Consider the following 27,805-nt stretch of genomic DNA (forward strand, 5'->3'; position numbering starts at 1 on the left):
TGTAACAGTCAGATGTATCAAATGGAAGAAGTGGTCTTAGTGTGATGGTCAGAGCTAAGAGTTGTGTTTGAAGAGGTAATCATCGAGGAAGTCTACAAGTGGTGCTTGTATCCGAGCAGAGACGGGTACTATGCTGATAAAGAAACATCATCTTCTTGTGAGGATGGACTTCACAAGGTGCTTCAAGAATATTTTACAATTTCTTATAATATATTGAGTGTACGTAATTACATTGGAGCTCCCTACACGCGTACATGTTATGTAGGCCAACTCCTTGTGACATAAGAAGATTACAGCAGACGGCTCCCGACTTCAGCTCACAGGTTTTCCCAAGAGTTTCAAGTTCAACAGCGGTGTATGCAGACAACAGGTAATTAAAGCATCAGACATGTTATGCATTCATAACATGAAGAAGAGTGTAATCAGCGGCGATATCACATCTCACTTCAAGTTCATGCCAATAGTTTTTTTTGGTTTAGATTAAATTTTCCTTTTCTTTGTACCGCAAATCTCACGATATATTTCTTTTGTTAAATTAAAAGACGTAAATGATTGTTCATTGTGACGTAAATTTAGTCATAAACTCAGTTTTATTTTTAATTATAATAAGTGATTCCAGTTCCATGTACAATCCTCAATTGTGGAAATGCAACAGTAATTTAATATTGTCCTGATCCATATCCCTGTATATTGCCAGATATGTGAGTTTATCACCTCACGCCTTGAGATAATTGATATAAGAGGTATGCTCTACCGAATTTTGTTGTTTTTCTTAAAAAAGCAACTGGCGCTCAAACAAATGTTATTTATATTGTGTGGAAGATATGAAGGTATAAGAGTAGTGGTCGGAGTAGCCACAACGTGTCGCCAGCAACGTGGGACTCGAAAGGTTCAGAAAAAGTGTTTCTGAATGGCAATATACATGGATCAGTTCTTTTAATGAGTACGCACATGTTAAATTCACCGAGTAATGTTAGGAAGGTCATTTTGTTGAAGTTTGTATTTAAGGGGTAATGTCAGAGGAATTGCAAGGGGAAATAGCTTTGAGATCGCGAAAAATTAGTAGGAAACCGAAGATGGACAAGGATAGCAATATGCAGTCAGGTGATGAGGCTGAGGTTATTGTGTCCAAGGAAATCCAAGGTGGTAACATAAATAGGAAGTTGGTGACTAAGGTGGGACCTGCTGAAAGTCAGAAAATAGTAGAAACTGAGGAAAACGCTGTCACGCAAGATCAAAGTAAAGGGGTGATTGACATGGGTTTATTTAATTTGCTGATGTCCAAAATGACTGAGCAGAATAATGCCATTAGTGAGAAAATTGAATCTCAGAATAATATTATGAGTGAGAAAATTGAATCTCAGAATAATATTATGAGTGAGAAAATTGAAGCGGTCATTAGTGAGAAAATTGAATCTCAGAATAATATTATGAGTGAGAAAATTGAATATCAGAATAATATCATTAGTGAGAAAATTGAAGCTCAGGGTATTAGTATTAATAAGAAGATCGATGATGTTAGTAATAAGATAGATCATAAGGTGTTAGAAATAAGTAAGCAAATTAATAATTTAGAAAGTAAGGTAAATAGGGAGTGTAGTGACATCAGAGCTGAGATGGAATTGGGTCGGAGCAATCTCCATACGGAAATAGAGCAAATTAGTGAGACATGCATCAAACAGATTGATGAATTAGGCGCCAAGATCGAGTCTAATAAAGGAGAAATCAATGAGTTAGTAGAAGAAAGGTTTGAAAAGATAACCAATACAGTGGGGCAAGAAACTAGGAAATGTATTAGTAGGGTAGAACAGGTGGAAAGAAAACTTGGAGAAGTAGGTGATCTAGAGAGTGAACAAAAATCATTATCACAGAAGGTGAGAGAATCGGAAGAAAAGTTGCAGGAGGAATTAAGAAAAATTCAAGAAAGGGCTGAGGAAACAGTGGAAGAAAAATTTCTGAGTTGCCAGAGAGTACTCCAGAAAGAAGTGCGTGATAGTAAGAATGTAAGTGAAATAATTGTAAATAATGGTTTAATCACTAGAGATCATGATTTACCTAAGTTTTCTGGGAAAGAGTTCAACCCGATGGAATTTATGAGAGTAGTGGAGAAGAAATTTGCTGTTCAATTAAGAGACAATATTATTAGCTGGGAAACTGTATTGGAGATCTTATCTCATGCTTTCGTAGGAGAGACTAAGTCTTGGTTTCAAGTATATAAAAGCTCGATGTCTAGTCTAACTGAATTTAAGGAAAAATTCATAGCTAAATTTTGGAGTGAAGGTGTTCAGAGTAGAGAGAGAGAGAGAGTAATGTTTGGCAGGTATAATTCTAACGAGGGTGTTAGAATGACTGAATACTTTTTGGCTCATGTTTTGGTGTGGAGAAATTTAGAATGTATTGGACCTGAGGCTGATATAGTTAGACTTATGGCTAAGCACTATCCCGATAGAATAAGAGAAGCTGTTTGTATGCAAAGAGTGGAGACTATTAAGGAAATGGAGATTTTGTTGGAAAGTTTTGATGCTTTAGGTAGTAGCTTGAATAATAGTAGGACACTAAATAGGAATGTAGAAGGAAGGGGTAACCAATCTAATAATCAGGACAGGACTATGAATAATCGTAACTACAGAAGAGAATATCAGGAGAGACCTAATAATAATTTCCACAGGGAGAGAAATTATCAAAATAGTTCGGAAAATTTCAGGACTGGGAGGCGTGATTATGGTAATCAACCAGAAGCTGCGAGGGGGGAGAATACAGGCCATAATAATAATAATAATGACGCTAGAGGAGATAGGCAACAGGGGAGGCCGACTGAGGTGTGTAACCAACAAGTCGTAACCGAACCAAGTACTTTAAACGCGCAACGGACTGTATAAACAAGTCACTGAGACAGTCCGTAAATTTAAAGATAAAAATTTCATTGTTCCGTATTGAAATTATTGATGTTAAAAATTAAATAACTGGAGGTTCAACCTGTTCAATACTCAAAAGAAAGAAACGTAGCAATCACATTTCTATTTAAATGGGACCGGTTTCGACCTTAGTCTAGGTCATCATCAGCCATAAAAAACATGTAAAATGTTTAAGAATGTTGGAGGTCAGTTTTTCACTGTTAGGCACAAAGACACGACATCACATTCTGTTCTGCACAAAGTCACAACATTAACAATCAAATTGCGAAGATCAAAAAGGCTTGAATTCGCAGACGAACAGATCTGTAGAAGAAAGCCGCCAGCTCCCGGTGACTACGTGCCACGTAGTCACCGGGAGCTGGCGGCTTTCTTCTACAGATCTGTTCGTCTGCGAATTCAAGCCTTTTTGATCTTCGCAATTTGATTGTTAATGTTGTGACTTTGTGCAGAACAGAATGTGATGTCGTGTCTTTGTGCCTAACAGTGAAAAACTGACCTCCAACATTCTTAAACATTTTACATGTTTTTTATGGCTGATGATGACCTAGACTAAGGTCGAAACCGGTCCCATTTAAATAGAAATGTGATTGCTACGTTTCTTTCTTTTGAGTATTGAACAGGTTGAACCTCCAGTTATTTAATTTTTAACAGTCCGTAAATGGTAAGTTCACGTATAAGGTAAATAAGTATGTTAATGTCGACCAGCCTATAGTTGTAAGTGAACATGATTGTGACCTAAGTAGCAATAATTCAAATGTTTTAAGTAACGACTTGATCGTAGACAATAAATTTTATAAGTGTAATTTAAATTTAGATATAAGGCAAGATTTGTTGAGTGATCTTATATTATGTAATGAGGAGAATTTAAGTAGTGTTACTGTTACACCGACGATTGAACTGCTGATATGGGGCAGAAAAGTTAAGATTTTGTTGGACTCTGGTAGTGAGAAGTCATGTGTAAATTCCAAGCTGTATGAGGAAGTTTTGAGAGAGAAGTATGAGGTAGCGGAAATTCCAGTGAGGAATACGTTCATCGTAACAGCTGTTGGAAACAAGTCTCAAAGAGTGAATAAACAAATAGCTGTCCCCATTAACATAAGTGGAGAATGTATTTTCCAACCATGCTTAGTTGTGCCTAATTTAGTTTATGCCGTTATTTTAGGTACCGACTGGTTAACGTGTCACAAGGCTAAATTAAATTTTGATCTGTGTAATGTCAATCTTATTTGGGGAAAGAGTAGCAGGGAAGTCAGTTTACCATATGATGTTTTGTCAGAAATTAGTGCGAATAAAGTGTGTTCTAGTACGGAAGGATCTTGTGAAATTCCTAATATGAGGAAAAATATTGATGTCTGCCATGTGTCTATACAGAGAGATTCTAGAGATGAATTGTATGAGACAGTGGAGAAATGTAAGTTAGCGGAAAGTCAGAAGGACGAATTGTGTGAATTATTGATATCACATAGTGATGTTTTTAGCGATCGGCCTGGTAGAACACATCTTTACGAACACAAATTTAATGTTATTGATAACTCAACTTTTGTAGGACCGAAATATCCCATTCCGTTAAAATACGCTAGCGCTGTTGAAGAGCAGATTGACATTATGCTAGATTATAATATAATTGAACCATCATGTAGTCCTAATTTAAATCCACTTGTTATTATACCTAAGAAGGATAACACGGTAAGACTGTGCATTGATGGCAGATTAATGAATATGAGGATAGAAGCCGATCAGCAAAGGGCGGAGACGGTAGAGGAACTTATTCAACGTTTTGAAGGTAGAAAATGGTTTTCTACTTTTGATTTGTCGTCATCTTTCTGGCAGATTCCACTTAGAGAAAGTGACCGTCCACTTACGGCCTTTGCATACAAGAATTGCTTGTATCAGTTCGCCAGGGTGCCCTTCGGGACCCGTACTTCTTCTGCAGCATTAGTTAGAGCCATGAATAAAGTATTAGGGAGAGATACGGATAGTTTTGTGACCATGTACATCGACGACATTGTTATAGCATCCCACACGTTTGACGAACACATGAAACACTTACAGATTGTTCTACAGAAAATCAGGGAAGGGGGATTTACATTAAAACTGAGTAAATCGACATTGTGTTCACAACAGATCACATTTTTGGGACACACTGTATCTGAACAGGGGGTAAAACCGGAACAGACGAGATTAGACAAGATAAACAACACTCCTACTCCACGTAATGTTAAGCAATTGAAATCTTTTCTGGGAATGTGTAATTACTTTCGACGTTTTGTGGGTAAATATTCTGCGCTGTTAGAGCCGTTTCGTGAGCTATTGAAAGGAGGTGCGAAGTGGAAGTGGAGGAAAGAACATGATGAGGCTTTCCAGAAGTTGAAGGATGGATTTAATGAAGCTGTTATGTTGAGATATCCTATGTCAGATCGTGAATTTATTCTCATGACTGATGGTTCAGAGAAGGGAGTTGCTGGATGTTTATGTCAGAGAGATGATAACGGCAATTTAGGCATAGTTTCCTTGGCAAGTCGTGGGCTCAGTATGGCAGAAAAGAGATATACGATCACTGAGATTGAATTTCTTGCAATCATGTATTCATTAAGTAAGTTTAGAATGTATGTTTTAGGTAATAAATTCGAGATATGGACTGACCATCAGGCTTTGGTATTCTTAAATACTTATAAATTAACTAGTAATCGTATGACTCGTTGGATTTTAGCCATAAGTGAATATGATTTTAAGATACGTCATATTAAAGGGAAAGATAATGTTATGGCTGACTTTCTCAGCAGGTATCTCCCTAAGGAGGAAAATACTGTCTCTTTAGAGGTGAAAGAAGGTATTTTGATTTGTGTTGGCTCGATGACTGATAATACTGCAGAAAGAGATAGACTTCGTTATTTGTTGTCCGAGCAGGAAAGAGAAGAAGAGTTGGCGGGACTGTTGACCTCGCTTAGAGATAAGGAACCAGGTACTGTTCTAGTGAACGGTAAATTTACGTATAAGTTATGTAATGGTTTTCTCACTCGGAAATGTTATTCTGGGAAGTTCAATGTATGTGTACCTAAAGCCCTGCAAGAGGATATGATTTGGTTTTATCATAAGGAGCTGGGTCATTTTGGAGCAAATAAGGTCTTATATGCTATTCAGGGTAACTTTGTGTGGAGGAATATGGGAAGGCACGTGAGGAAAATACTCGCTACGTGTGATCTCTGCCAACGCTCTAAGCACCCGACTAGACTTCTAGAGGGGCCCAGGCAAGCTGTTATTGTTGACAGACCCGGGAAGCTTATTAGTGTTGATCTGTTTGGACCGTTAGTTAAATCCAGATATGGTTACCAATTTGTTTTTGTCTTGATTGATGCCTTCAGCAAATATGTCAAGATGTACCCATTGAGGAAAGCTACTGGGAGGGGTTGTCTCAAACAGGTCGTGGACAGATATATTCCTGAGTTCGGATGTCCCCTCAGAATATTATCTGATCATGACAGCCAGTTTATTTCGAAGATCTGGAATACCAAACTAAATGAACTGGGGATCAAAACTATATTTTCATCGGTACGTTGCCCGCAAAGCAATATGGTTGAAAGAACGATGCGTGAAATAGGATGTATATTTAGGGCATATGTGCATGACAAACACAACTCGTGGTTTTCACAGTTGGGTAATGTCGAACGTTGGTGTAATATCACGTTGCACGAGTCCACTGGATTTACGCCCTATGAAATTCATCACGGCAGGAAGCCTACTGATGAAATTGCGAGTATGTTAGGTTTGGACTTGGGAGAGGAGAAAACTAAGGATTTTTATATCCAGCTGGCTAGGGAGAATTTAAAGAAAGCAGGAGATAAACGTATTCGCCAGCAGAAAAAGACTACATTGGATGAATTTGAGCTTGGTGACAAGGTTTTACTCAGAGTGCCACTCCCGTCATCAGCAGAAGCTGGTCAATTTTCTAAGTTTTTCTTGTTATATCAGGGATACTTCACCGTAGTGAAACGGATTGGGAAATGTGCTTATTCATTAGAAGACAAGGAAGGAAATATCGTAGGCACATATAATATAAGAAATCTTAAGAAATATATCATGTGAGTTTGTTGATTAATTTTCATTATTATGTTAATTCACCATATTTTATGAAGCTGGCATTGCGAACAGGACTTCAGTGAAATTAGCGTGTGTTGTGATAATAAGTGAAGCACGGCAGTGCAATAAACTCCAGTGCTTGGAGACAGAGTATATAAGGATATGTCTTCGAGAATTACTTTTGAACACTCAATGAACGTTTGAAACGACAGAAGTGAGAAAGAAATGTAATCTGTATGTAAATAATACTGTATAATCAAAGTGAAAATGATAATTGATAAATGTTTTATATGTGTAACAACGAACATCCAGATGGATGATACTATGTACCAAATTTGTAAAGGGCATTTTTATACATGTATCTATGGTGTACTCGATTTCAGGTGATTGTGTAGTTATTTCATGAATCAATCGATTCATTTAATCGATTATTTCATGAGGGAGGCGTTCTGTAACCGTACAACAGGGTTACAGATTCCATTCAGTATTTATTATTATTATTATGATTATGATTATGATTATTATTATTATTATTATTATTATTATTATCATTATTAACCTGAATCATTAGATTTTATATATTCTGTTTCTCATCATTTAGACTGTAATAATTAGGTATCGCGTATATTATTGGATTTAATCATAGGTTAAGTGAATATGTTTGTAATTATTCTGTATTGTAGTAAGTGAGATTTGTTGGTTTCATATTGTCATGCTGTGGCTTGTAACTTTGGCTAGATGAGCTGGCATAGTATTTTGCAATCGAGGCTATGTTTAACTGGGAATGTTGTGTACAAGGAGATTTCCCGGTGACGCATTCGGTATAGTCATTCTCGGACCGCTTGGGTACGCTTAGACGACACATGACTGATGACATCAGTGCGTGGACACGTGATTGCGACCAAGTGTCAGTATTCGCCAGCTACTGTATGTGGAAGTGGAAGGGATGAACAGGAGTAGGGAGAGGAGTCGTCATCGCGAGGTTATATAAAGTCAAGGCGACGGTGGGGAGAGGTATTCTGTTCTTACTCAGTTCATAAGCAGTTGATATCGTGCAGATCATATGTAACAGTCAGATGTATCAAATGGAAGAAGTGGTCTTAGTGTGATGGTCAGAGCTAAGAGTTGTGTTTGAAGAGGTAATCATCGAGGAAGTCTACAAGTGGTGCTTGTATCCGAGCAGAGACGGGTACTATGCTGATAAAGAAACATCATCTTCTTGTGAGGATGGACTTCACAAGGTGCTTCAAGAATATTTTACAATTTCTTATAATATATTGAGTGTACGTAATTACATTGGAGCTCCCTACACGCGTACATGTTATGTAGGCCAACTCCTTGTGACATAAGAAGATTACAGCAGACGGCTCCCGACTTCAGCTCACAGGTTTTCCCAAGAATTTCAAGTTCAACAGCGGTGTATGCAGACAACAGGTAATTAAAGCATCAGACATGTTATGCATTCATAACATGAAGAAGAGTGTAATCAGCGGCGATATCACATCTCACTTCAAGTTCATGCCAATAGTTTTTTTTGGTTTAGATTAAATTTTCCTTTTCTTTGTACCGCAAATCTCACGATATATTTCTTTTGTTAAATTAAAAGACATAAATGATTGTTCATTGTGACGTAAATTTAGTCATAAACTCAGTTTTATTTTTAATTATAATAAGTGATTCCAGTTCCATGTACAATCCTCAATTGTGGAAATGCAACAGTAATTTAATATTGTCCTGATCCATATCCCTGTATATTGCCAGATATGTGAGTTTATCACCTCACGCCTTGAGATAATTGATATAAGAGGTATGCTCTACCGAATTTTGTTGTTTTTCTTAAAAAAGCAACTGGCGCTCAAACAAATGTTATTTATATTGTGTGGAAGATATGAAGGTATAAGAGTAGTGGTCGGAGTAGCCACAGTACGACGATGGCGTTCTGCCTCCCGCTTCAGAGCAAGGAAATCAGGATGGTAATTCCTGGAACCAGACACATCTGCGAAATGACTTGCTAGATAATTAGCAACCATGGGTGGATCAGTGATGATATTCATTCCTTCATTTTCATTCATTTATTTAGCTTCCATAGACTGTACAATTACATATTTTGAAATATGCCAACAGTATAGGAGTTGTCAAGTGATTTCCTAATACTAACAATAATATATGCACAACAATGAACATTTTGAAAAAGAAGAAGAACAGAAACACCACATACCTCAATGTTAGGACAGCACATCTTAATTTTTTTTAATAATATTAATAACCAATATTTACAAGACAAAATAAAAATATATTGGTGTGGTGTTAATAATGTGAACATAGTCAATGTGACATTAACATATTTTTAAGGCTATATACTAGATTACAAGTTAATAAGTAGTAGCATCATTACCAGCACTTCATCATGTATTCTTCTGTACTGTAGAAGCAGCTACTCAGCAGGAGATTTTTTAAAGCTGTGGTAAATGAACTGACGGGACTAATATCTTTAATCGTATTTGGAAGCTTATTATACAATCTGATTCCAACAGAGTCTACATGTCTCAAGGCAATGGTTTTACTCTTGTGTTCGATAAAAATATTATTTCTTGTTCGCGTCTGGTAATTGTGATTGTCAAAATTCTTTCTGAAGTGATTAATATTTTTTTTCACGTGTAGAATGCATTGCATGATGTATATACTTGGTACTGGGAGTATCCTTAGTCTCTTAAATAATGGTCTGCAATGATCTAACCTGTTACGTCTCAATATAATTCTGATAGCTCGTTTCTGTATTCGAAAAATAACATCAAGATTTGATTTGTAACAGCCCCAGAGACCAATAGCATAAGTGATGACTGAATGGAAATATCCAAAATATGCCATTCTAACATATTCTTCACTACAACTATTAGACAAAATCCTTAAGGCAAAACAAACAGAACTCAGACACTTCCCTATTTTTTTAATATGACAATCCCATCTTAATTTTTCATCTATATGGACAACTAAAAATTTTGTGGTCAACGTATTTTCAATTGCATTTGCATTTAATATAAGGTTGTGTTTTTTTGCAGTTTTGTCATGGTAGTTAGATGCCTTGAATTCCATGTATTGGGTCTTTTTAAAGTTCAATGTTAATTTGTTTTTCCTGAACCATGATTCTAACCTAGACAGGACTGTATTTGCTGTAGTTTCTATAGACGTAGGGTCAGGATTATTAATAATTATGTTTGTATCATCAGCATACAGAACTGCTGTTTCTACTTGATTATTGTGAGGAAGGTCATTCACATAGATCAAGAAAAGAACAGGCCCCAAAATACTACCCTGCGGAATACCTAAGTCTATGCTTTTTACCTGAGAGTGATATGTCTCATTATGCCCTTTACTGTTACAATGTGTAATTTCAACAAACTGGGATCGTTTATTCAGGTATGATCTAAACCAGTCATTAACAATTCCTCTCATTCCAATCTGATATAATTTGTGCAACAATATTTCATGATCAACAGTATCAAATGCCTTTGAAAGGTCAAGAAATAGTCCTATCACAGTTTCATCATTGTCAAGAGCATTTACGACCAGCTGTGTAAAATGTGATAAAGCAGACAAAGTACTTCTGCCAGCTCTGAACCCATGTTGTGCATTATTTAACAAGTTATATTTGATTAAAAATTTAGTAAGCCGATCTTTCATAGCACATTCAAATATTTTTGAAATAACAGTAAGTATTGATATTGGTCTGTAGTTATGTAAATCGTGTAAGTTTCCACTTTTAAAGACTGGGATAACTTTAGCTATTTTTAGGAGATTAGGAAACTGACCACTAGAAAATGATTCATTGATGAGATAAGTTAAAGGCTGTACCAGATAGGGAGCACATTTTTTAATGAGTTTTGTGGGAACTTCATCTACACCTGTGGAAGTTTTGTTCTTCAAAGATTGTATGATTTTAAAAACTTCCAGTTCTGTTACTGGAGTTAACTGCATAGAGTTTTGCACAAAGGTTGGGAGTTCTGGTAATACATCTGATTTATTTGCATTTTCAAGTTTGTATGGTAGGGATAGAAAGAAATCATTTATATAATTAGCCAAATGATGAGGGTCATTCATTTGTATTCCCTTATCATTTTTTATGGCAGCAACTTTATTTCCAACTGCATGTCTGTTGGTTTCTCCCTTGATTACCTTCCATATGGTTCGTGATTTATTGCACGACTCTTTAACTTTCTTGTTATTGTGCATTATCTTAGCCATCCTAAGAACTCTTCGATAGACTGATTTGTAGTTTTTAACATACTTACAAAAAACCTGGTCACAACTCTGCTGTGCTAATCTACTTAGCAATTTACATTTTTGACTTGAGATCCGTATACCCTTCGTGATCCATGGCTTTTTTGAAGATTCATTAATTACTGCAAGTTTTTTTGGAAAATGTAATTCAAATTCCGTTAAAAAAAATGCTTAAAAAGGTTCTATACTTTTGGTCAATGCTATGACCGAATGTTATTGGAGTCTAGGTCTGAAGTTTAAGACTTTCAATGAAACTGCCACATGCAGCTGCAGAGAAAAAACGAGTTAATTGTGCTTGCTTTATTTTGGTTGAATGCTTGCTAGCATTCTCAAATTCTAGTTGTAAAATTTGAGCATGATGATCTGATAATCCAAAATTTATATTGGATGCTTGCATTTTAGAACAATGGAAATTAATACAAATGTTGTCTATCGTTGTAGCTGAGGTGGCAGTTACCCGAGTGGGTGTAAAAATTAAGTGTTTTAGATTACAGCTTTGAAGAACATGCAGTAGTTGTGATGTTGATGGAAGGTTTTCTTCAGCAAAATCTATGTTAAAATCACCACAAAGTATTACTTCTGCGCTGCTATTCCTACCGAAAATGTTATGAAGGACTTGATCTAATTTTTCTAAGAAAATCTCCACATCAGCATCCGGTGAACGGTACACGGTTAACAGAATTACCCTTTTACCATAGGGAAGCTTAAATTCCACTGAAGTTAGTTCAAAATCTAATTCAGAATTATGCACTTCAAGATCCTTCCTTTCTTTACATTCAATTCCTGACTTAGCAAAAATACAAACTCCCCCATGCTCTTTATTAACCCGACTGTAATTACTTGCCAGATAATAACCTTCAATATTAATGAGTTCAAGTTCATCATTATTACACCAATGTTCATCCAAACAGATAAACATAACATCCTGTATTGAATTTAAAATTACTTGTAATTCTAAAATTTTATTTTTAAGACATTGAATGTTCTGATGAAATATTTTGAACCGCCTATTCCTACCCTCCAAGTCATTACCGGTATTTAATTCTAGACCCACATTTTCGATTGAAATGTTATTGGGTCCAGAATCTAACACACGTTTCCCGGACTAGGTAGTTCTAGGACAGTCTTTTCGTGATCTTTACTTGTAATGATGTTACTTATTAACTTGCTTACATATTGCTTCCCAAGTCCATTCAAGTGCATGCCATGCCTCTTATGAGATGTTCGGTTTAATTTACTAATGTCTAACAGTGTAACATTTTTGAAATGACTACATATTTGCCTGAATTTCTCATTTGTGTCCTTGACAGCTTTATTCACAATTGACCAGTCTGTTAAATCATGTCTATGGGGTACGTTTGTCACTATCACATTTGTATGGGTCAGCTTACCTAGAGTCCTTTTCAGAATACTTGCAGCCTGATGGCCTTCATTTCTTGCTACATCGTTGGTTCCACCGACAATAACTATGATGTCGTTTGACGAGAGTGTATCAGAATTTCTCAAGAGGGGTTTCACGACTTCTGAAAAGGGGGCACCTGGTTGAATAACACCTGTCACTTCACTGTCGGCTCGCAACTCTGCTATATTTGCTGAAAGGCCTCGACCGTGACTATCACCAAACAGTTTCACTTTCTTCTCCTTCCTTACTTTCTTGATCACGTTATCGGCGTGAATTCGGCGTTTTTTCGTCGGTGAACTCGCATCTCGGGAGAAAGAAATGCTTCCTTGCTCTTCCCGAACTTCGTGTAAAACGCTGAATTTGTTCGTTACTGTAGGTTGATTTCCAGATGAATTAGGCCTAGTTAGCGACACTTTGTTGTGCCGCGACGTAACCTCACTCCACGACGTGCCAACACCATCGCATTTTTTTAGTTTTTCCACCTGTTCAATCAGATTTGTCTTTTCAGATCGTAACTTTTTAATTACAAGGTTTGCTTCTACCAAATCCTTATGTAGCACTTCTATTATTTTGTGTAGTGATTCAACAGTTTCATGGACAGATGAAGGCGTCATTTTAGACCTACACACACACTCGCGTTCGTAGATATTACCGGTACAAATGTTCTTTTCTGGAGATAAAGAGTGATTACTTTCACTACTGAGAATACCTTGACTGTTCTTCTCACCATCTGTAACATTTTCTGTACATCTTACAGCACATTTCACTTTGTTTTCTGACAAAAACCGGGAACACTCATTACTAGCTTGCACTGCCGACGCCATCTTGGATACTGCCTGCAATGAAAATTCCCAGTACAAAGGCTGGTCCTTACACACCCGCAATGCATCAAAGTTTAGTCCACACTTGAGAAAGTGTATGTGCCATCATGAATGACACATATTTTTCCCATGAAGTTCTCTTAGTTTGGAAATTCTAAGGTCCTATGGAGGGAATTAGATATTTTTCCACCAATAGAATCAACATCTATATCAACCAATAGAGCATGTCAAAAAACAGATCAGATGTAAGGCTTTTCAGGCATTTGCTCTATCAACCAGCGTTTCGTCTTAGGTCTGACACTAGACTCATCAGAGTGGGATGTGTCAGACCCTACCCACTGATGCTGGGGTGTATCCAGGTGAACTTATCAGAAACCCATTATAAGAGGCACAGTCTGATAACTGCATAGTGTCAGACCTGAGACGAAACGCTGGTTGATAGAGCAAACGCCTGAAAAGCCTTACATCTGATCTGTTTTTCCTCTCAGTTTGTTAAATAAGAACTGCTGGGCTGAGTGGCTATGACGGTTGAGGTACTGGCCTTCTGACCCCAACTTGGCTGTTTCGATCCTGATCAGTCCGGTGGTAATTGAAGGTGCTCAAATACGTCAGCCTCATGTCGTTAGATTTATTGGCACCTAAAAACCTCCAATGGGACAAAATTCCGGCACCTCAGTGTCTACGAAAACCATCAAAATAGTTTGTGGGACATAAAAGCAATAACATTATTATTATTCAAATAAGAACTTGCGACTTAGCACGGAGTTTCTTAAACGTTACCAAGTTTGTCACAGCAGGCTGCCTACGATAGCATTTATGAGTGTGACGTAGTTCTTTTATAGCTGCAGCAATTTCTTCATTCCATCAAGGAACGAATTTTCATAGAGGAATCTGAGAAAAAGATGGAATGGACTCCTTAAAGGCAGCAACAAGAATAACTTGTGTGATATAAGTCACAATATTGTTTACACTCAAGCTATTCAAGTTGTGTATGACAACAGGTGATGGGAAATTTGGCCAAGGAGCCTCAATGGATTTCTGTTTCAACAAAATAAGAACAATGAGGAAATGGTCACTGTCACAGAGCTCATTGTGTACATCCCATTGAAGCAGAAGAATGAGTGCATGGCTGTGCAGACTAACATCAATGAGGGAGAAGGTTCCATGCACTATGCAGAAGTGTGGTTTCCCTGTATTTGAAACGCTTAGATCCAGCTCTTCTATCAACTTCTCCAACTCCCTTGCTGTGGGGCAAGGCATTTCAGAGCCCCATAATGGGTGACGGGCGTAAAGATCACTTAATAGGAGGAGAGGAGGTAGGAGCTGATCTACAAGGTCAATTACATCATTGATATTTAGAGGCTGGTCTGGTAAGAAATAAACATTACAAACTGTAGTTAAAACAGGCATTGATACACGTACTGCTACTGCATGTATGTATCTGAACGAGTGAATATACCAATACCACCAGAAGCCCGGTTAGCATAATCCCATTCTTTCGAGTATAGTCCAAAATTTCTCAAGACCGTATGATCTTGTCTGAGATCAGTTTCTTCAATAGAGACTACGATCACTGCTAACTGACTGATTCGCTGGCGCAGGTCAGTACGATGCCAATCATAACTGTTACAATTCCAATGTAACAGTGCCATAGTATGGACCTTAAAAAGGTAAAGTTTTTTTTTTTGTAAGCAGTGAGATGCTTTGAAACCTAAACATTAACATCTCCATCTCAGGATAGAGATAAATCCGTTGCGCTTTTCAGCGGCATGGGTCCTCTTATGAGGTGAGCGTACAAGTTTTGCAGCAGGTGCTGCCACATACCCTCTGGATGGAGGGCGGGTTCTCATCTTCAAAGGAGGGATGAGGGAGCGTTTGGTAAGGGCTCCCTTCTTCCCAACCTTCTCTTCTTGTTTAGACGGGCTGAGAGTGGGATTCCCAGCCCTGGTCAATGAATCCATCTTCGCCAGCTTGAGAGCAGCATTCGCCAACCTGTTGGGGGAGGGAGAATTTGTCTTCCTTCTGTACTGGCTTAGTTATCTTGCCAAGCACAGGCTTCTTTGTGGTCGTAGGCTGGGTAGTCACCAGCTTCAAGCTTTTACTCTTGGGAGCGTTGCTCACAGGAGTAACTGCCACCTTGGGCACAATGGTCTTCATAGGTGTTACTGGAAGAAACGATGAACCTGGTAGACTCTTGTGCTATAAACGCTAAATTCTAATGGCTTGGCAGGTGGAAGTAAACTTACGGTGCACTTCCTGGTAGGAAAGATAACCCAGTGTTTTTATCTTCTGGATCTTCTTCTCACAGAGATGGACAGGATAGTTTCTGTCCTGAGGAGAATGAAACCAGGGCAGTTAGTGCACCTGTTCAGAGGTGTGCATTGCTCTGCACCATGAGCTTCTTTCCTACATGTACCTCACATAGACTGATTCAAATGTGCTCAAACATTTGGCAGTTATAGCACAGCATAGGAGGTAGGATGTACGGCCTCATATCCGGTAACAGTGACAACCTAAAGGAGTCAGTGGGCAACGTCTTAACCGTTGACTTTGCATGTAATGTACCAGATGTGTGTCACGCTACGGTTCTTCATATCTTCCATCAGCTAATCATCAATGTTCCAACATCAGGTCGAGCAGCAGAAAACTCCACAAACCAGATTCAAGGATTTGTGATCTTCCACTTTGACAGGAATTTTGCTGCACTTCAGCAAATGATCAGCCTAAGCTTTGGTGCGAGTCTTGAACAACAAACTACCATTGAGCATTTTCCTAAGATCTTCAATTTTGCCATAAATACCTTCAATTTGCCGACTGAAAAGAATGGATTTAACCATCCTGAAATCAAGCCCATCGGTTCTGATAGTAACCAGGGACCTAGACAAGCTGGATTCCGTAAGTTCATGCTGTGCATGTTCCCGCGGGGATTGCCTGGGGTCCGATATTAAACAATGCCTAGAAAGGGCTGACACTCATCTCCCATGCCTCAGTGCTATGCCACAACTGTTTGCTGAGGCTTTTGGCTGCTGGGTTTCCCCCCTGGCCTGGTTCATCTCTCCTTAGCCAACCTGATCACCTCAAGATCCCCTAAGGTGCCCATTTTGATGACAAGCTTTGTGGGACACCAAGTCAACATGAAGCACTGAGCACCAGAGCTCCCATCCTCAAATCATCCATATAGGCAGGTATCTCATAGTGTATACAGAGCAAAATAATAATTTAAAAATAAACAAATAAATTGATAATAATATATGCTGTGGCATTCGGCTGCGAGAACCTGTGTCGTCAGATGGATATTACTGCAAGGTACATAGCGCTCCAACCAGACCGTCTGGGCTTCTGAGCATAACTGCAAGTGTAAGAAGCCCTTCCCCAAGCAGCATGCACATAATTTTGATTGGGCTACAACTAAGCCTCAAGAGGGGATCAATGACCATATGATCCTTTTAGTCACATTCTCTGACAGGTAGGTATTATCTGTGGATGTATTCAAACCCACTCACAGGAGGTTCAATTCATGATTCCAATGCCATAATTCATTTCCACATCTAAGTCGACCCTTTAAATTGCCTCTTATAACAGGCAGTGGGATAATGTGGATGTATTCTTTGTCTGCGGCTCCCATCCACAGTGGGTCATGCCCGTAAAGGCCATACCAGGTACTAAAGAGTTCCTTTACGTGAAAATATGACATTAATGGATGGTTATTCCACTTTGATTTAGAACAGTGTTTAATTTCTGTTTGCAGCATCCATGTGTACAATGAGACATAAGCAAGATGTGTATATTACTATTAGATCAAGGTTTGAACTGTCTGGTAACATATGATATATCCTTATAAACATAATTTGTGCAACAATGTATGCATTCTGAATCTTATACCTTTAATTGTTTTGAGTAGTCATATTAAACATATTTTTATATTTAGGAGAAATTGTTTCTTTCACTTGAATTAAGAACTCAAATTCATCCATGTTCCTTTCAGGAAAATAAGATAAAAGCACTGAAGAGTACAATATTATACACATGAAAACTATGCTTCTAAGAATAACACTGATGTGAAAATTTGGAAATAAATCTGTTCTGTGGGTTTGCAGGCGGCATCATTGTTGGACTTCAATATAAGCTACATTATAAATTACTAATATCTGCATATGATGATAATCTATGAGTGTCTAAGATATCAATAATTTACCTGTTATTTTCAAGGCATCTGCTGTCTTGAGTATACCATGTAGATTTTCTTGTGAAACACAGGCTTCTCCTTTGTATATAAAATCGAGTATTGCTTTCATCTCAGTATGTTTCACATCTCTCATGAAGATTACAGGATGTGATGCAGGATGACTCTCTAATATTGCACGGAAGTATGAACTAGGAAAACATTTCATGTGATATAAAAATAGGATCAGAAAGTAGTGGCACAATGTTGTCTTATACAGTGGTTTTAAAGATAAGTAATGGAAAGAAACAAATAAATGACAAACTACGTCATACACTCATTTGCAAAAAAAAAAAAAAAAAAAAAGTTGTGCATCATGAACAAATTGTGCAAGTACAACAAAGATGGCCACACAGTATCGTCACAGACTGACATGTATCCCATTTGCATTTAATACAGACTGCTTGTGCTAATGTGGTTCATGTTTGTGGGTTACTGTAGTCACGTCCTAGTTCGTGAACCATGGGCAACGGCTGAGTGGCCTAGTAAGTGGTCCTGAGAGTCGGGATACCAGTTGCTATGGAATGGGAGTGGGCATCTCGGACATATTCTGAGTCCTAGCCCTCCTTGTGCTCAGGCGGCTAGGACTACACAATCCACCGGTGGTCCATAACCCGTTAGAGGAGAGATCCTCACTTGGACTATGTGCAAGTAGGGCAGCATCCTGCTTCATGAATCGACCGAGCTCAGAACATTTTAAGCAAGCCTCGGACCTATGGGAGTAACGGAGTCCCACTCCAATTTGACAGGCAAGGGACTCCTTGGAAACAACTTGGCGAACAAAATGGAATTTGATGGGGAGCTATCAATATTAATGGGGCTTATGGAAGAAAGAAAGTAGAACTGGCTGAGTCAGCAAAGAGGATGCATCTGGATGTGCTAGGAGTAAGTGATATTCGGGTAAGGGGAGATAACGAGGAAGAGATAGGAGATTATAAAGTGTACTTGACGGGTGTTAGAAAGGGAAGGGCAGAGTCTGGGGTAGGGCTCTTTATCAGGAATACAATTGCACGGAACATAGTTTCTGTTAGGCATGTAAATGAGCGAATGATGTGGGTAGATTTGTCAGTTGGAGGAATTAGAACAAGAATTGTGTCCGCGTATTCACCATGTGAGGGTGCAGATGAGGATGAAGTTGACAAGTTTTATGAAGCATTGAGTGACATCGTGGTCAGGGCCAACAGCAAGGATAGAATAGTGCTAATGGGCGATTTCAATGCGAGAGTTGGGAATAGAACTGAAGGATATGAAAGGGTGATTGGTAAATGTGGGGAAGATATGGAAGCTAATGGGAATGGGAAGCGTTTGCTGGACTTCTGTGCTAGTGTGGGTTTAGCTGTTACGAATACATTCTTCAAGCATAAGGCTATTCACCGCTACACATGGGAGGCTAGGGGTACCAGATCCATAATAGACTATATCTTAACAGACTTTGAATTCAGGAAATCTGTTAGGAATGTACGAGTTTTCCGGGGATTTTTCGATGATACAGACCACTATCTGATCTGTAGTGAACTAAGAATCTCTAGGCCTAAGGTAGAGAAAGTGAAATCTGTCTGCAAACGAATTAGGGTAGAAAATCTCCAGGACGACGAAATTAGACGGAAGTACATGGATATGATTAGTGAGAAGTTTTGAACAGTAGACATTAAGCAGGTTCAGGATATAGAAAGTGAATGGGTGGCATACAGGGATGCTGTAGTAGAAACAGCCAAGGAATGCCTTGGAACAACTGTGTGTAAAGATGGGAAAAGGCGAACATCTTGGTGGAATGATGAAGTGAGAGCAGCTTGTAAACGTAAAAAGAAAGCTTATAAATGGCTCCAAACAAGGGCCGAGGCAGATAGGGAGTTGTACGTAGATGAAAGAAACAGAGCGAAACAAATAATTGTTGAATCCAAAAAGAATTCATGGGAAGATTTTGGTAACAACCTGGAAAGGCTAGGTCAAGCAGCAGGGAAACCTTTCTGGACAGTAATAAGGAATCTTAGGAAGGGAGGGAAAAAGGAAATGAACAGTGTTTTGAGAAATTCAGGTGAACTCATAATAGATCCCAGGGAATCACTGGAGAGGTGGAGGGAATATTTTGAACATCTTCTCAATGTAAAAGGAAATCATCCTGGTGGTGTTGTGAACAGCGAAGCTCAAGGGGAGGAGGAAAATAATGTTGGTGAAATTATGCTTGAGGAAGTGGAAAGGATGGTAAATAAACTCCATTGTCATAAGGCAGCAGGAATAGATGAAATTAGACCTGAAATGGTGAAGTATAGTGGGAAGGCAGGGATGAAATGGCTTCATAGAGTAGTAAAATTAACGTGGAGTGTTGGTAAGGTACCTTCAGATTGGGCAAAAGCAGTAATTGCACCTATCTATAAGCAAGGGAACAGGAAGGATTGTAACAACTATCGAGGTATCTCACTGATTAGTATACCAGGCAAAGGCATCTTGGAAGGGAGGGTGCGATCAGTCGTTGAAAGGAAGTTGGATGAAAACCAGTGTGGTTTCAGACCACAGAGAGGCTGTCAGGATCAGATTTTCAGTATGCGCCAGGTAATTGAAAAATGATACGAGAGGAATAGGCAGTTGTGTTTATGTTTCGTAGATCTAGAGAAAGCATATGACAGGGTACCGAGGGAAAAGATGTTCGCCATACTGGAGGACTATGGAATTAAAGGCAGATTATTAAAAGCAATCAAAGGCATTTATGTTGACAATTGGACTTCAGTGAGAATTGATGGCAGAATGAGTTCTTGGTTCAGGGTAATTACAGGGGTTAGACAAGGCTGTAATCTTTCACCTTTGTAGTTTACATGGATCATCTGCTGAAAGGTATAAAATGGCAGGGAGGGATTCAATTAGGTGGAAATGTAGTAAGCAGTCTGGCCTATGCTGACGACTTGGTCTTAATGGCAGTCTAATAGCGTGGAACTTGAAAATAGGTGCAATGAGTATGGTATGAAAATTAGCCTCTCGAAGACTAAATTGATGTCAGTAGGTAAGAAATTCAACAGAATTGAATGTCAGATTGGTGATACAAAGCTAGAACAAGTCGATAATTTCAAGTATTTAGGTTGTGTGTTCTCCCAGGATGGTAATATAGTAAGTGAGATTGAATCAAGGTGTAGTAAAGCTAATGCAGTGAGTTCGCAGCTGCGATCGACTGTATTCTGTAAGAAGGAAGTCAGCTCCCAGACAAAACTATCTTTACATCGGTCTGATTTCAGACCAACTTTGCTTTACGGGAGCGAAAGCTGGGTGGACTCAGGATATCTTATTCATAAGTTAGAAGTAACAGACATGAAAGTAGCAAGAATGATTGCTGGTACAAACAGGTGGGAACAATGGCAGGAGGGTACTCGGAATGAGGAGATAAAGGCTAATTTGGGAATGAACTCGATGGATGAAGCTGTACGCATAAACCGGCTTCGGTGGTGGGGGTCATGTGAGGCGAATGGAGGAGGATAGGTTACCTAGGAGAATAATGGACTCTGCTATGGAGGGTAAGAGAAGTAGAGGTAGACCAAGACGACGATGGTTAGACTCGGTTTCTAACGATTTAAAGATAAGAGGTATAGAACTAAATGAGGCCACAACAGTAGTTGCAAATCGAGGATTGTGGCGACGTTTAGTTAATTCACAGAGGCTTGCAGACTGAACGCTGAAAGGCATAACAGTCTATAATGATAATGTATGTATGTATGTATGTATGCTTGTGCTAACATGCCCCTATGGGGCGTACATGTCCCTCCCTCATTCACAAACGCAAGACCCAAATAAGGCCTTAGTATCGGTGTGAGTGGTGGTGGTGGTGATTATTGTTTTAAGAGGAAGTACAACTAGGCAACCATCCTCTATACAACACTAATCAGAGAGAAAAAATGGAAGGGGTCCGACACTTCGAAAAATGAAGGTATCGACCAAAGGAAGACAAGGGCCGCGAAGGGCATGAAAATGAAAGACTCCCTAGCCCTCACAAACCTAACAGCGTCGGGGTGTTATTCTACCACCCCCACCCACAGGGGGGAGTCGTATCGGTGTGAACCACAGAGATAAGTTGAGTGAACATGCAATATGCCCTGACACCACATTGGCCAAGCATGTTTGGACTTCTGCCAGGAACAAGCAGCATGGCAGCTTGCAGACTGGTGATGAGTGGTATTCAGAGATGAATCACAGCTCCATCTGGACACAGAAGACCACCGAATTTGAGTCTGAAGACATGCTGGCTAACACAGTGATCCACGTTTTATTGTAGAGCTGCACATTACTCCAGCAAGAGGTGTCACAGTGTAGGTTGCGATCTGCTACCTACTAGTGGTGACTGAAGGAACCCTCACAGTGCAGCAATACATCCATGAAATTCTGAGACCGTATTTGCTTTCCTACCTGATACAGCTCGACAACCCTATTTTCCAGCCGAATAATGCCCGGTCTTACACTGTATGGGTATCTCTGGTCTGTCTTTGTGATGTTAACATACTTCCTTGGCCACTAATGTCTCCAGATCTCTCACCCATGGAGAACATTTTGGAACCAGACTGGGCAGCAACTCTGGCCAGTGGCAACTAAGGCAGATTTGTAGGGTCAATTACTCCAGCTGTGGCAGGATCTTCCTCAGGGGAACATCCAATGTCTGCATGGCTTCATGCTCGACCGTATCACTGCTGTCTCCATGCTACAGATGTTCCAACACTGTACTAAGTGCATCCTACAAGTGTTCGTACCCTGTAATAAATGCTTGGTGTAGTAACTCACATTTGATGTTTTCTTTATACTACCATGTCCCGTGCCTGTACCTTCTTATGTGCTCCTCCAATAGTTCCTTCATGGTGCACTTTTTTTTTTTTTTTAATGACAACAACACGAACATGTTTCCATCTCTTCCCATTTCCTGTGTTCATCCAGCTTTCTTCTTATAGCAAACTTAACTTCTCACATGAAGACTGAAGATCTGTCTAGAATGCCCTTCTAATGAGTGTTAAAGCAAACCCCCCTGTTGATGAAGCTGGGAAGCAGAAATGAATTCATCAGGGGCTGGGAAAAAGTGGATGTACTAGAACTGAGATTGATGAGAAGAGAGCCTATATACTCGAAGTTAGCAGTGAATGAAGATGAAGATATTGTTTTTATGGTTTTCATATTTTTTCCTTTTTCTATAGATCTCTCTTCCCACACTGACCTGCCAATGTATTTATCATATTGTGTGTTCCTTTTTATGTGCCTCTCTCTACATAACTTCCTTTGCCTTAATATAATTGACTTTTAGAACATGGGTCAGAAACCTCTCAAAAACACACTATGTAAATTTATTTCCATCCTGTGTTTAACCATACGACCCTTAAATGTTCCATATATTATATTTATGAAACATACTACACTGAACATGTAATAAATCCTTACCTGCTGGCACAAAGTATAATCTTGTGAGCTTTCAGCAATTGACCTTCAACTGCAATAGTGACATCAACAAAACTGCTCTCTTCTAGCAACTGAACCAGAGAAGTTAAAAGCTCCAGATGGCTGCTCCATTTAAGATATAAATTAGTCATATTACTGGCAAGACTATGCTTTGTTCTGCTGTAAGAAATACAATGGATTACAAACAATAATGGTTTTATTTATTTATACAAGAAAAGAAGTCACAAGATATATTATACACAACAAGGTACTGTACTCAGAAATGAGTTCAATGAAATACATATGGTAATATACTGTACACTGAATTAGGAAACAATAAGGCATCATTGAAGTCTCACCAAAGCAGCCATGGTTTGAATCCTGGCCAATGCATGTGAGACTTTTGAAATGAAAAGTCATGTCCAGGGAACAATGTTAAAGTTAACTAAATAATGAGTGTGCTCAGGCAAGGTTTGTCCGCCACTGTTGTATTGTTCTACTCCATAAGACAACTATCACCACCACTGTTGCACACGGCACAGCTAATGCAAATGTTGTCTTTGTCTTCCCTTTCTCACGATTTATCAATAACTTTCCAGATATAGTATCCTTGCAAAAGCAAAGTCATCTCCATACAGGCCATTGGAGGGGTGGAATGTAGAAGATAGCTTCCGCTATCCGTAACCTCGGCACTTGATGGGGTAGAGTGGTTAGCTCTACACCCGGCCGCCTTTGTTCCCAGGAATTAACCTGGTACTCATTTCTGGTGTAGGCTGAGTGAACATCAGGGCCATGTGCACCTCCGGAAGTGGAAATCTTGTTTCTTAAATTTTACGACCTCCTGACGGGGATTCGAACCCACGTCCTTCCGGGCGAACTGAGCGCGCCTTTACCGCCTCAGCCAGGCAGCCCCTCATAGTGTCCTTGAGGCAGTTAAAATATGTAGGCTATGAGCTGACTACAGTGAAACTACCAGATTTTTCATTTAATGCCCTGAGTTTCTATCACCTGGCATCACTATCATAGTCAAATATACAATAATCATAACTCTTAGTAGCAAGACTAGTAACTCTAATAAGACAGTTAAAATGCTGAAAGACTGTAAATATAGCCACATCTGATGAGCACACTAAAGTTCATTCATGCATAGAATATACACAGACATATAGGCATAGAATCTCTGTCGTCAAAAATACATTGATCCCAGCTGGAATCAAACATTCAACCACATCTCAACAAAGGTCTTCCCCTCCTCCTTCTTCCAGGTATTTTCTCACTTCACACTGCAGGGTTCTATTCTTCCGGTAGCAGTAGTAAATGGCTAAGCAGCACAAGTGACTGCACAGACGATAGTGCACATGCATCCGCTTCTGTCTGGATAGACGTGAGTAATTTTAATCCTGGTCCATCAACTATGATTCCAATATACACTCACCAGCAAGAAAAGCAAAACACTATGTATTTCTGACAAAATTTAATGTTAGTCCATTTGAAACATGGTAAAAATCAAGTATTAGACATTACAATAATACGGCAATGTATCATAAGTTAATTAGACTATTTGGGAAGTTTCAGTGCGATAACTGATAAAGATTGTTAATCGTGGCAATCACAACAGTCTACCAACATGAATCTGGAAATGTTGAAACCTGAACTCTGCATGGTTTCGTATGCAGTCCATTTGTCCAGAGATTTTCAACACATTTCCACTGCCTCAATAACGGGCATTACAACCTGTATCCGCAGTTACAGCTATGATTCTATCAGATATGCTCAAGATGCAATCTAGAATGTTCTCGTGTGGTATGAGCTCCCATTCTCCCTGGAGCGCAGCCCAAAGTTGAGCCAGCGTGTCAGGGGAACAACTCCTAGCACATCTCTCAAGCAAACCCCAGACGTGCTCTAACGGGTTTGGGTCAGGATTACGAGCAGACACTGAGACTAAAATATTTTGACTAAATATTTGGTAAATTGTTCACTGCACAGGTAACAATTAGCTTCAACGTTACTCGGACCTTCTCCATACACTATCCCTTGCATCCGGTGTCCTCAATTCCGACTTCATCCAGGTACTCATGTACACAAACAGCAACATGTGAGCAAGCACTGTCATGCATTAGGATGTAGTTCCCATCGATGACAGGTGTAAAAGGCATCATGTGATGCAATAAAATCTCCTCGATGTATTGGTGGGCTGTCAGACTTCCATTCTTGACAAACACAAGCTCCGTGCACGCATCAATGGTAATCCCAGCCACACCATCAGAGAGCCTCCAATGAACGGTGTCTTTGCAGAGAATGTACAGAGTGAACAATGTTTCCCCGGACCTTCTTCATACTGTCTCCCTTCCATCTGGTGCCCTCAAACAGAATCTGTATACATCTGTGAACAGCACTGAGTTCCTCTACTCCTTAGTCCAGTTTCGACGGGTGTTGGCGAACTGCATCCGAGAGGAGCGGTGCGCACGTGTAAGCAGAGGTTCTGTTGTGAGCCTCTTGGACTTTAAATCCACTTCATACAACCTCCTTCTTTCTGTACTTTCACTGATGTTTGTGCCCTGTACTTGCTGCAAACGCTTTCTGGCCTCCACAGCCGTTGTGCGTCAATCATGAGAAAGCGATCATCGAGCTGAGTAGTGCTATCGAGACTACGTCCAGAACCGTGCCTCCTTATGTAGATATTGTCCTCTCTGTACCTTTTAAGAGTTCTGTACACATTATAACAAGACGTGCCTATGACGCCTGCTACATAGCATATACTGTGCCCATCGTCCACTAATGCTACGGTCCTTGCTGCATTTTCAGGTGAAAGAGCCACTATGACCTGATTTAGAAGCACAACTAAATGTTGTACACAAGCCGTAATGTCCACAAAAATAAGCAGCACAAGAATTCACAGCAATAAACTTTAAGACAGCTTTTTGTGGCTATTCCTGTCAAAATTATTGCACTAAAACTTCTCAAATGGGCTAATTAACTTACGATACATTGTCATATTGTTGTAATGGTATAATATTTAATTTATACAAGGTTTCAAATAGACTAACATTAAATTTTGTCTGATATACGTATGTTTCGCTTTTTTTGTCGGTGAGTGTATAATATTGAGCAGAGACCAATATTACCATCACATTTTGATCAAGATACTGTTACACTTCAGTATTTTTATATTTTCTTTGATGATGAGATTTTTGAGATAATTATGAATGAAATTCGTATTCAGGGAAACACAAGTAAGAAGAAAGCAACACCCCGGACTAAAAGGGCAAGAATTGCATCATGGTCTCCCCCAAGTGTTTCAGACATGAAAGCATTTATTGGTGTGATGATGATGATGATGATGATTACGATTATTATTATTATTATTATTATTATTATTATTATTATTATTATTATTATTATTACTACTACTACTAGACATTGGATTTATATGCTGTATCAATGACCAATATAAGCATGCAACTATGCTGCAAAAAGTTGTAAAATATACATTTAAGTATACACTTATTTTAATGTTATTAAACACTTGTACAAAATGCTAACAAAACATACCTTTGCTAGACTCTTCGATTCACCCACACCAATACACAAAATCATGATCATAAATAAACAACCGAATAAAAAACAAAAAAAACCCACTACTTAAAGCTGCAACTGTTCACTAGTAAATAATCTGTGCATATCAAAAATAATGTTCCTAGAAAGAAACCATAATTTAATTTCATTGATTGCAAATGTTAAAAACATTAAGCTCTTTAGGTTTTTTCAATTGTGAAATTACCAGTGTTGCACCCCAGTGTAGCAGTAGGCTCATCAGTTGGATTGCTACACCTTTCCAAGACGGTGGCGGCTAGTGGGCCATTGAGACACCACTGCAAGCCTCTTATGCAGGACAATACAGTGATGGTGCAGTAGGGGATGTATGTACCTCCACTTGTATAAATGCCTGCTTTTCGTCTGTATATATACAAAAAATAACCAGTGGCATGCAGTGAACATATTCATTAGCTCAGCTGCAAAAATGTTTTTAAAATATAAACAATCGTAGCCTCACTACACTCTCTAAAGTCAACATTACCATTTTATAAGGCAGCATTTTTTGTGGAAAGCTCTACCTGAGAAAGATCTTTCAAGAATATTTTCAACCACATGCTTGCACATATTTCTAAATTGATATTCACGGCAGTGACAACAGCATCATAACTTAATCTATAGCAGATTTTAAACAATGTACTTACAGTTTCATCCGGTGATGCTTTGTGATAGTACAGTCATAGTTTTCACAAAAATACACCGGGACTAACTATTTGTTTTTCACTTAAAATGCCTAATCTAAACTAATCAGCAAAATTTAAGGGTATTTTACCATCGTTGAAGTTTTATAGTTTCACTCACATACTGAGTATACGTGCATCAACGACAAATGAGGGAAAATATTTGTCACGACATATAACACACGTTATATTCATGAAGAATGCCACAGAACTCACGAAACCTTCACCTATAATCCAAGGGGAACACTACAAAAATTCACTATATACCACCATCACAGACAAACATTCGCGCTTAACTCTGTGTTCATGCTGGACAATCTAAATATTTTTATGCGGCTACTGGAACACATATTCTACAAGTGCCATCAATAACTTGCTCGAAAAAACTGTATATATGCCAAAACCCAAGACTAAAATAT

General features: G+C 38.9%; 1 protein-coding gene across 6 annotated transcripts in view; it reads right to left on the reverse strand.

Annotated features, from left to right (window-relative positions):
- LOC136875853 (protein bric-a-brac 2) overlaps positions 1-27,805 on the reverse strand; it is a 229,647-nt gene that overhangs the window by 187,740 nt on the left and 14,102 nt on the right. For 4 of the 6 annotated variants that reach the window (XM_068228272.1, XM_068228266.1, XM_067149483.2 and 1 more), the window contains exons 2-3: positions 23,116-23,292; positions 17,689-17,867 (exon numbers count right to left, since the gene is read on the reverse strand). In XM_068228272.1, the coding sequence (XP_068084373.1) occupies positions 17,689-17,867; positions 23,116-23,264 (328 nt within the window). In that variant the 5' untranslated portion in view covers positions 23,265-23,292. Of the gene's footprint in view, positions 1-17,688; positions 17,868-23,115; positions 23,293-27,805 lie in introns of those variants that run through there. The other 2 variants (XM_067149491.2, XM_068228280.1) reach the window with 2 other exon arrangements.

This window comes from Anabrus simplex, chromosome 1 (genome assembly GCF_040414725.1).
Source record: "Anabrus simplex isolate iqAnaSimp1 chromosome 1, ASM4041472v1, whole genome shotgun sequence".
Taxonomy (NCBI): Eukaryota; Metazoa; Arthropoda; class Insecta; order Orthoptera; family Tettigoniidae; genus Anabrus; species Anabrus simplex.